At 35.6% G+C, this 11,097-nt stretch overlaps 1 protein-coding gene across 1 annotated transcript; it reads left to right on the top strand.

The window, feature by feature from the left end:
- Positions 1 to 7,649: 7,649 nt before the first annotated feature.
- Positions 7,650 to 11,097, top strand: LOC121403693. Its single transcript, XM_041591499.1, has 7 exons — positions 7,650 to 8,236; positions 9,172 to 9,240; positions 9,332 to 9,403; positions 9,488 to 9,559; positions 9,653 to 9,724; positions 10,266 to 10,374; positions 10,878 to 11,097. Exons 1-7 carry the CDS (start codon positions 7,918 to 7,920, stop codon positions 11,095 to 11,097), a joined length of 933 nt encoding a protein of 310 aa, XP_041447433.1. The 5' UTR covers positions 7,650 to 7,917.

Here is an 11,097-nt window from a genome sequence, read left to right as displayed (position 1 = left end):
ATTGCCTGTATCCTGGGTTCCTGTTCCTGATCTCCTGTGTTTTTCCCTGTCTATATCCTGCTTGATTCCCTGATTATTGACTATTGGCTGGACTTAGCACTTTGCTATTATTCTGCCTGCCTATTTGACCTGTGCCTGAACTTTGATATGCTCTGCTTATTCCCTGGAAACCGCGATCCTGATCCCTCCAGAGGGCTTCCTCCTAGTTCCCGACAAACTCCCCAGAGGGAGCTCCTGGCTCCCTGACACATAGCATGTACAGTAGGCCAACCTGAATGGTTATACAAAATGAATTAGCCCTTTCTGCCCCAGATGTAAATACAATCCAGCTGAGTTATTGCATATGGTATGGGAGTGTCCTGTAATACACTTGTTCTGGAAAGTGCTCACACAGCTAATTTGTGTGAAAAGTGTTATTCTTACACCAATGGAACATAAGTGTATATTAATGAACCATGCAGAAGATTTATCTTAGAGGTGAGCACATGTATACCACAAAAATCCAAAAGAAATGCACTTTGGACGTCAAAAGGGAAGGAGCTATAGGCTAGAGCAGGGGTCTCCAACCTTTTTTTTTTTACCCGTGAGCCACATTCAAATGTAAAATTAGTTGTGGAGCAACACAAGCATAAAAAAGTCTATTGGGGTGCCAAATAAGGGCTGTGATTGGCAATTTGGTAGCCGCTATGTGGACTGCCAGCCTACAAGAGGCTCTACCTGACACTATACTTAGTTTTTATGCAATTAAAACATGCTTGCAAGTCTAAAATTCAAAAATAAGCACCATCTATGAGGCCACTGAGAGCAACATCCAAGGGGTTGGAGAGCAACATGTTGCTCACAAGCTACTGGTTGGGGATCACTGGCCTACAGCAATGATCACCAACCAGAAGCTTGTAAGCAAAATGTTGCTCTGCAACCCCTTGGATGTTGCTCTCAGTGGCCTCATAGAAGGTGCTTATTTTTGATATCCAGGCTTGGAGGCACTTTTTAGTTTCATTAAAACTAGGTGTACTGCCAAACTTAGCCTCAATTTTTGCTCACAGTCCACTTAGTGCCCAATCATAGCACTTACCCCAATAACATTTTGCATGCTATTGTTGCACCACAACTCCTTTTACTTCAGAATATTGCTTAGTCACGGGTTCAATAGGATGGGGATCCATCGGCAAGATCTAAGAACATTTAATAGATAAATATATAATTTTATATGGTAAGGGACGTATAGATGGATGAGGACCTAGAGGTCCTTAGATAAAGTTAAAAAAAAATTATCCTAAAATAATAATTAAAAACACACCATCATAAGGGAAAAACTGTTGACAGATAGTGATACACTGCTGCTGCAATGTAAACGTTAGTGTATACTCAAAGAAGTACTAAATGCTGTGGGTATGACATGTAAATGAATACACTGCTCTTTAGGGACAAATATAGAAAAACTGATACACCAATATGTTTTGTTGTTGAATATGTTTAAGTAACATGAAATATGTTTTTATAGTCATCTAAATAACTGTTTACTCAATAAGCATTTTCAAAAATAAACAAATATTGTATAATATTGCATATCTCCACTACTGTTTGAAGAGATGCACCGGTGCTTTAAATTTTAATCCAACTCATTTAGAAATTCTTGCTTAATCTCAAGAATTGATTTTGGAAATTGAATCGATGCAGTAGTTTTGGTGCAAGTGATGTCATCATGATGGGCATGTCTCACTGAATCTGTTGCTAACATTTCAAATGTTTCTTGTGCTTCATTTTTTGTGGGTTGTTTTTTTGAAGGGGGACATATATTTTTTTGGAAGTTTTTGACATATTACTAGTGTGTGGAAAAGTCTGTAAAGTGTGTGTTGCATCTGAAATGTTTGAGGATGAACTCTGTTTTGAATTTGCATTAATTATTTGTTGCTCTAACAATTGCTCAATGTTGCTTAGTCTGGTATCTAATGTGTTGTGCAATTGTTGTACTGCTTTTGTGAGAGTAGAAATACTCTGCTCAATAGTGTTTGCAATGTTTAATGTGAATGGAAAATATTCTTGTTGGAATTTTTCCATATTTTGAAGGAAATTGACTTCCAACTGTTCAAAGTTTGGTGACTTGTTTTGAGAAGTAGGCTCGTCTTCTTCATATTCAGATTCAGATATTGGTAAATTCATTTCATGAGGTTCTGGAGATGGCATATTCTGTTCCAATAATGTGCTCTCTTGATCGGAATCTTGTAGATCTATGTTATATGTATCTGAAGGAGATTAAAAAAGGTTTGTCAATCATAGAATAAGAATTACCCATATTAAGAAAATAATGTACATAACCTATGCAATGGACACATTTTTGTGGCAAAATAAATACTCTATGCTATGTTATTTAATTCATGTTTCCTGGGCTTGTGTAGTGTAATGTATTTGCTGCTACAAATACATCTATTCTACTTTACGTTGCTACTGTATGCTAATTTGCAGTTGCTAGCATAACTTCTGACCACTGATTGGATTTTTGGATTTTCATAAATTTCTGCAGCCCTACTGAATTTAAGCTTGACGAAGTGTAGAGAAGCCAACGCTAGTGCAACTTGAAAGGTAAGTAAATTAGCTTAGAAGGTAAGTGTCACGATCGGCGGTGGCGTTCGCTCCCGCCGCCGCCGGCGAATCCAAGATGGCGGCGCCCATGGCCACCACGTGTCTACAGACGCCATATTCAAGCTTAAAAGGACGCCTGAGGCGCAAAGATGGCGCCTGAAAATAGGAATCGTTTGCCATTGTTTCCTTGGTTTCTGAATCATCTCCTGTTTGTAATTTTGCCTGTTTCCCTTGCCTTTGACCCCTTTGCCTGGACTTTTGGACTTTGCTAGTAATCTGCCTGCCTATTGACCTGTGCCTGGACTTGGATATTCTTTGCCTGACCCCCTGGATACCGCGACCCTGATCCCTCCAGAGGGGCTTCCTCCTAGATCCGGACTACTCCCCAGAGGGGGCTCCCGGCTCCCTGACAGTACGTAAGGTAAGTAAATTAGCACGTTGGTGTTTATTACAACATTTTGAACAGAAGAGTCTAAAGATTAATAGAGTTGTTGCAGAGCTAAAGGTGATGAGCTACTGAAAAAACATGTGGGGCAGAGATTCTTCAATTCATCTTCTATGATAGTCTAGTTAAAATAAAGGTGATAGAGAATAATTCTATACACACGTGAGGAAAATTCTGGCAACGTGAAGCACCACGTGTGCCTTCCCCCATGCTATTATTCTTTTTGCAAGAGGAAGGCAGTGGGAAGGCAGTTCAGGGGAAATTGTCCCCCCAAACAAGAGGTGATAATTTGCTGGTCCGACTAATCTCCCCGAATTTGATTGTGTCACCATACTGTAAATGGGCCTAAATCCCAATGGAGTAATGCATGTAGCTTGTTTCTCTATACACAAGATGCTTTGAAACGATCATTTCTAACTAAGTAATTTTTTAATTGTTAAATGCATTTTACTTAATTTAAAAATAGATATTTCCTGTGTTATTCCACTTGATGTCACAGGACTTTAATTACAGACAAGTTTGATTGGACTATTCTGTATGTGTTGGTGACTTAGGTTGTTACAGATATGTGTTGTTAATTTCATGTGTCTATCCACATTTTTTTCATATTAAGCTATCGTTACAACTTCAAGCAAAAGAACACACAAATGAAAATTTTATAATACCTTTGGATGTGCTTGGTTTTGAATGACCACTGTCTACATCGACTATTCCATGTAGAAGATGTGGATGAAAAGTATCTTTCACATTTCTTTCAAATCTATTAAGTTCAGGTTCTGTTTCATTCAACTGATTTGTGTTTGTTTTGGCATTTAATTTTGTTTTCAGATTCCTGCGGAGGTCATACCAGCGTTTCTTCAGATCTTTTAAATTTCTTTCGCTAATGCCTACAGCATTAATTTTAGTTAGTATAGATTTCCATATGTTAGTTTTCATATTGAGAGATGTTCTTTTTGATTTTTCCCCAAAAAGAAATTTGTAATTTTTTTTAACCTAGAAGATAGAAAACAAGGAATAATTTTTGTAGTATGTAGGAAGCTGTATTATTTTAGGATTTCTTGCATACTTAAAAACTGTATAAAGTAAACAGATATACATTCTGATGCTCTTAGCCCTTTATGGTTGCTTATTTATAAACTATTATTTTTTATTATTTCGAGCTCACTTTGTTTCCCTTTTCCCCATAGGTTAGTAGGAAGTTAAGCATCTAATAACTTGAGAGGGTCTATATGGTTCATACATTTTGAATCATACATACTTTTGAATCTATGCTGCTGCTAATGATCAATTACAACCTCTATGAAGAGTTATGTCATATGTACAGTAGCTTCCCTTGAAGATGCTGACTGACTCCTGGCATTAAAGGACAAGGAAAGTCTAAAATAGAATAATGCTAGAAATGTTGTATTTTGTTTACTAAACATAAACATGAACTTACTGCACCACAAGCCTAATCAAACAAATGATTTATGCTTTCAAAGTTGGCCACAGGGGGTCACCATCTTGAAACTTTGTTATACATCTTTGTCTGACATTGACACTGCACATGCTCAGTGTGGTCTGGGATGCCTAGGGATCGTCATAAACAAAGCTGCTTGAGTTCTGAATGGCTGGGAAGTAAGGCGGGGCTCCCCCTGCTGTTCATAAGTATGATTGTTTCCCTGCAGAGCAGTTAGGGACGGTCTGACAATTCCTATCCATAGCAGTAAATGAAGGGAGAATTTCACTGCATACAGTCAGGTTTCTTATAAAAATGGTACACATTTGTTAATTAAAGTATCTTTGAGATAGGTTTCTTTTTCATTAAAGAAAGTGGAAATGGGATTTTATATATTTCCCTTTCCTTGTCCTTTAAGTTGTGTTTTGTTCTGTTCTTTAATACATTTACATATGCCACCCTTATTCATTGAATTTGTAACTAAGTGTGTTTGAAACATTTTCTATTTCATACACAGTGTATATTTATAAAAATGCAAATTTTACTCAAAATGGTGTGTTTTTGAAATAAGCGATATTCACATAAAATTAGAATGCTATAGAGTTCATAAACACAGTTTCCACAAGAAACATTTAGTACATACTAGTGTTAATGGAGACAGAAAAAACTTTATTTTATTGTTTACCTCTTCTGTCAAGACAACAAGTTCTTCAAATGAAAATTTTTCTTGTTTTTTGTTTGTTGAAATTTTTTTACCCACTTCTTCACTGGTCAATTGGTCACATTGTGATGTAGGCATCACTTCTTTAGCTTTTGTTCTGCTTCTGTTGATTATGGAGCCTTCTGTTTCTGATAAGTTTGTATCATCTGCCGATATATTAGCTAGGTCATCTAGATTTATAGTATATAAATCCTCAGTGTAGTTTAAGATTTGTTTTTTTAGAACTGATGGTGTATTAGGCATTTCCTGTTTTCTCTTTAAAAGTGCATGTCTCTGACAAAGATATTCTTTTTTTTCGTGTTTTTTTGACATTCTTGTCTAATTTTTTAACTACAATTTAAAAAAAAAACAAAATACAATTAGGAAAACAGCTGTGTTCACTTTAATACAAGTACTTTAATTATATAAATATATAAACATAGCTTATTATTTATTTACATTGTTGCATGTTGCCAAGAGTATGTAGAAATTCACCGGCACACAGGCATTTAGTTCAACAGGGCAAGCCCTTGCAAATTTATTAGTGCAGTGCAACGTTTCTGCGACACGCCCCTTTGTCAAGTATAGTGAGGACGTAGTGCAAGAGCACAACAATATACCAGAATATTCTACTCTTAATTAATTGTTAGATTTTAAACAATAGATAGATATTAAGTATAATATTCATGATCGATACTTCTAATCTGATTTTGAACTAACAATTAAACTGTTAATGTCTCTGTAAGAATGCGTAGTACAAGCAATTCACTTCCTACCCACATGTCAGCATGGCAGTATGGGAAGTTAGGTTGTAATAAGACACAAGTCCATCAAGTAAGCAAGTTTGTGCAGAACTATAGGTTCCATGCAGGACGCTGCCACTTTGCACAGTGATTTGTCTAAACTGGAAAACTGGGCTGCAAACTGGAAAATGAAGTTCAATGTAGATAAATGCAGGTTATGCACTTTGGCAAAAATAATTTAAATGCAAGTTATATACTAAATGGCAGTGTGTTGGGAGTTTCCTTAAATGAGAAAGATCTAGGTGGTTTTGTAGATAACAAGTTGTCTAATTCTGGCCAGTGTCATTCTGTGGCAACTAAAGCAAATAAAGTTCTGTTTTGTATAAAAAAGGGCATTAACTCAAGGGATGAAAACATAATTATGCCTCTTTATAGGTCCCTGGTGAGGCCTCATCTGGAGTATGGGGGCAGTTTTGGACTCCAGTCCTTAAGAGGGATATAAATGAGCTGGAGAGAGTGCAGAGACGTGCAACTAAATTTGTTAGAGGGATGGACGACTTAAATTATGAGGGTAGACTGTCAAGGTTGGGGTTGTTTTCTCTGGAAAAAAGGCGCTTGCGTGGGGACATGATTAGACTTTACAAGTACATTAGAGGACCTTATAGACAAATGGCAGGGGACCTTTTTACCCATAAAGTGGATCACCGTACCAGAGGCCACCTCTTTAGACTAGAAGAAAAGAACTCTCATTTAAAGCAACGTAGGGGGTTCTTCACAGTCAGGACAGTGAGGTTGTGGAATGCACTGCCGTGTGAAGTTGTGATGGCTGATTCAGTTAATGCATTTAAGAATGGCTTGGATGATTTTTTGGACAGACATACTATCAAAGGCTATTGTAATACTAAACTCTATAGTTAGTATAATTATGGGTATATAAAATTTATGTGAAAGGGGGGAGGGGTGTGTGTATGGATGTTGGGTTTTCATTTGAAGGGGTTGAACTTGATGGACTTTGTCGTTTTTCAACCCAATTTAACTATGTAACTATGTAAGTACACAATTAATTGTATTTTTACCTGCCTAAATATAATATTATCTATTTAATCAGATGGTCTAATACAGAGCCTCAGGGACTCCACTAAGAACCTTACTCCAAGTAAAGAATGTACCATTAAGATCCACCCTCTGTACCCGATCCTATAGCCAGTTGCCACATTTTAAAGATAAAATTACCGGCCAGTGGTGGGGGTGGTACTTAAGGGGCGGGACTTAACACAAAAAGGGGAGGGACAGTGTGGCGTGCAACAACAAAAAAGACAAGCTACAGTGTTGTGTCAAATAAATGGTGGGTCCACATTGTCCAAGGCAAAGGAAATGTAAGTTTTCCTTGGCGGCCAAGAGATTTTATAGATGGTATTACAAATCACTGGCAGCTACATTTCCCATAAATGTGTATTACTGACCCAGCCCCAGCAGGTTTTTCCCTATCTAGGCCGGGCAACCCTAGCATTGGTCCAGGTCAGAGGAAGGCTAGCAATACCATTGTTATGTGCGTATTACCTCTCACAGCACTTACTGGTAGGGTTGCCACATGACCGGTATTTTACCGGCCTGGCCGATAAAAATGAAGCTTTATCCCAATTTAATTAATAGGCTAAATGCCATAAAATATTGGAAGGCTGGTATTTTTTTTAAAAAATGTATCAACCCTACTTACTGGCCTCTATTGTAAAATAAATTTGAAAAAATGCATTTTTAACAAACCCCGAAAGGAGCTGCTTGTTATCACCTGATTTAAACTTTTCAAATGTTTGTAAACCAGACTATTTTGTCTGTGGGATTTTTTGCAAGTTCCTTAAATAACTGTATCCTTCTTGTTTTAACTGTTACCCATAACTTTACCTTTAAGCGAATTTAATGCGCCTACAAAATTCGTTATATTCGGCGTTTAGACGAATAAAAGTGTCGTGACGGTGGCCTTTATAAATACCACGCCCAACTCACTGTGATGTCATTTCCGCTTTTCATGCGCGCAAGGATGGAAAAGCACGCTGCATTTGGAAAGACGACAGAGAGAGCATCCGCCATGTCTCATCGTGAGATGGCGACGATGGTGAGACTTCTTGACAAATACAAATATGAAGATTGGCGGACAATAGCTAAGAAACCACCTTTTTATAAGAAGACCATTATGCAAAAGATCGCAAGGATTTTAAAGAAGCAATATGGAGTGGATAGAGACATCAGACAGCTGCAGAAAAGGTGGTCAGATCTGAAGTGCAGAGAAAAGAATCAACTTAAAAAAATTCGTGAAACAATAAGAAAAAGTAAGTATTTAATATTGTTAATCAGATACACATTTTGAAATCATTACAAATTTTAAATACTTTAATGGTTATTGTTTAAAAAAAGTTTTCAAAAATCATGTTTTTGCCGGTTACATTTTCAGTTGATTAATGATGACATTGTGCATAGTTCGATTATATTTTATTGTCGTTTGTTAATGGATTGATGATTGTCGTATTAATCTACGTATAAATTTCTTTTTTCAAAATTTGTGTTCGTGATTGGTTGTCTCGTTTGTCGTATTGATCAGGGTAATGGTCGTTTGATGTCGTGCAATTGTCGTTCGTGATTGTTTGATTGTCGTATGTGCCGTGCATTTGTCGTTTGCAATTGATTATCGTTTGATGTCGTGTAATTGTCGTTTGTGTAATTGACGTTTGTAATGGATTTTCGCTTTATGTCGTGCAATAGTCGGTTGTGACTGGTTGTCTTGTATTGGTCAGTGCATTTGTCGTTTGTAATTTTCGTTTTGTGTCGTTTGATGTTGTTCTGTTTTTCGTTTGTGGTATTGTGTCATGCATTTTTTGTATTATGACGGTGATTGTCATATTGTGATGTCAAATTTCGATGTGTGCAATTATCTGTACATTTGCTAAAAAGGCTCAAGTTTTGCAATGTCCTACTAAAATTAATCTAATACAAACACAGCACTTTTTAGTACCACCCCCACCAGAATCAAATTTAAAAAACTAAGTAATTATCATATTTTGGTGTTACTTTGGTGTCCTTTAAGTTTACATTTAAGCACTTTTTATAGTAATACTAATCTAGAGTGTTTTTTATTTTTAAACTGACTTTTAGTTGCACCTTAACTTTAGTTTTTATTTTTTATTTTTATGTTTTTTTTTTGTCTTACAAATGCACACATAATCTGCTTTGCAGCAAAATAGACAAATGTTCTGTTTTTTTCCAATAGAATCTAAACAAACCAACCATGACAGGACAAAAACGAACAAACACCCTTCTTCAGACAAACCATGTCAAAGTAAGAAAAAGCATTCCATTATAAACATTACATCATAAATTTTGTTTAAGCAAAATAATGTATTAGTTTTATAATATGTTCTTCCATACAGATTCTTCTTCACAAACAAAACCTGTTGCAACAAAAGGTCAACCTGCATCTGCAGACATCGAAGTTTCTCTAAGTAAGATATTTCATGCCTGTTTTAAGCCTTCTATCAAATTTCTTTAGGAAATATGTTATACATTTTGTCTAAATTGCCATACAGATTCTTCCATACAAACCATGCAAGACCCTTCATCTGGCACACCCACTTCTTCAAACATCGAGGATCATCATAGTAAGATATTTAATGCATTTGATAACTTTGTGTGAAAATTATTAGGTGTGTAAAATGTTTTAAAATATATTTTTTATGTGATTTGACATACAGATTATTCTTCACAAACCAAGCATGCCACTTCAAAAACTGCTGAACCCACATCTGACATTGGCAATTTTCAAAGTAAGATATTTTACTCGTAAGCACTGTTACAAATGTGTTAAAACACTAGTTATAATTAACTTAACTAAATTAAATTTTGTATTATGTTTCTTATCCGTAAATTAGTCATAATGGAAAAAGGTTACATATAATCAAAGTCATCTTTTTAATAAAGTATTATTCAAGGCAAAATAATGTTCCTAGTATGCAAACACATCTCCTGAGTAGTATAAAAATATAGCATTTTTACAATAAATTGTAGGCTTTAATATAGAAATGCTTTCTTTAAACATATGTCCTAACATTGACAACACTTTCTAAGACATCCTAGTTATATAGTGTCTATAAGAGACCATTACAGCAGTATACAATTATATGCACACTCCAAACTACTACTTTTATTTTTAAAAAAACAAAAAGTTAATCTTGCAACTACACACATGATAAGCAATTTTTATTAAAACAAAAATGTAATGAAATCAAAAGCGAGGTCAGCCATTGCTTTTTCAAACAGAATATAGATTGCATACTATTGTCTAATGAAATCATTCTCTACTTGTAGCTATTAGAATGGAAAACCCTGAACAAAACAAGCCGGAACCTTCTATGAATGTAGTGCAGATAGATTATGGTTTATCCCCATTGGACTTTTTTAAACACAACTGCAAAAGGTGTTTTTCACAATTGCATTAGTTATAATAACTAGGGATGTAGCGAAGTGTTCATTGGCAAACTAATTTGTGCAAACATCGACTGTTTGCGACTGCCGAATGTTTGCGGAGTTTTTGGGTTGACGCTCAATTAGAATAAAAAAAAAAAACCTTCGACCATTCAATGGTTGAAGTACTTCCCCTTTAAAAATCCTTTGACTTTTTACTTAGACAGGTAAAGATTGAATGTTTTTCCTTCAATCGAATGCCTAAATTTGTTCAAATCGTTCAATTAGAACGATTTTAGCGTTTGATCGAAGTTCGCGAACGTTCGCATTTTCGGTGGAAGTTCGCAAACGTGTTGGCGAACATATTTTCGGAGCTTTACTACATCCCTAATAATAACTAACCACAACAAAAGATTAAACATTGAGATATAGTTTAATAATCTTTATGTTGCTTTTGATACATTGTCTGTTATGTAGTGAATCTAAAATGGAATTACAATTTTCTTTTCTTTTTAGATTTTCAGAAGAGCTTATGGAAACTTGCAACAAACTAGAACGTGATGATGCTGCATCCCAGTGCTCTATTGATTTGTTCAGTTATCCTTCAGAAGAAATTGTTGAATTGAAACAAGATGTCAAATTTATTAAGTTGTTACTTCTATGTATTGCAAAACATCTTTTCAATACTGAGGAAATATCAGATAATGAATGTGTTCAAGTTTCTAACAGTACTTAA

The sequence above is a fragment of the Xenopus laevis genome, chromosome 4S (assembly GCF_017654675.1).
Source record: "Xenopus laevis strain J_2021 chromosome 4S, Xenopus_laevis_v10.1, whole genome shotgun sequence".
Lineage (NCBI taxonomy): Eukaryota > Metazoa > Chordata > Amphibia > Anura > Pipidae > Xenopus > Xenopus laevis.
The sequence above is the reverse complement of the archived record's forward strand: the minus strand, read 5'-3'. Positions and strand labels throughout refer to the sequence as shown.

Coding starts and splice junctions, on each gene's coding strand:
- LOC121403693 (XM_041591499.1), top strand. CDS start 7,918: ATGTCATTTCCGCTTTTCATGCGCGCAAGGATGGAAAAGCACGCTGCA. Junction 9,241..9,331: donor TTCAGACAAACCATGTCAAA/GTAAGAAAAAGC, acceptor TCTTCCATACAG/ATTCTTCTTCACAAACAAAA. Junction 9,404..9,487: donor AGACATCGAAGTTTCTCTAA/GTAAGATATTTC, acceptor ATTGCCATACAG/ATTCTTCCATACAAACCATG.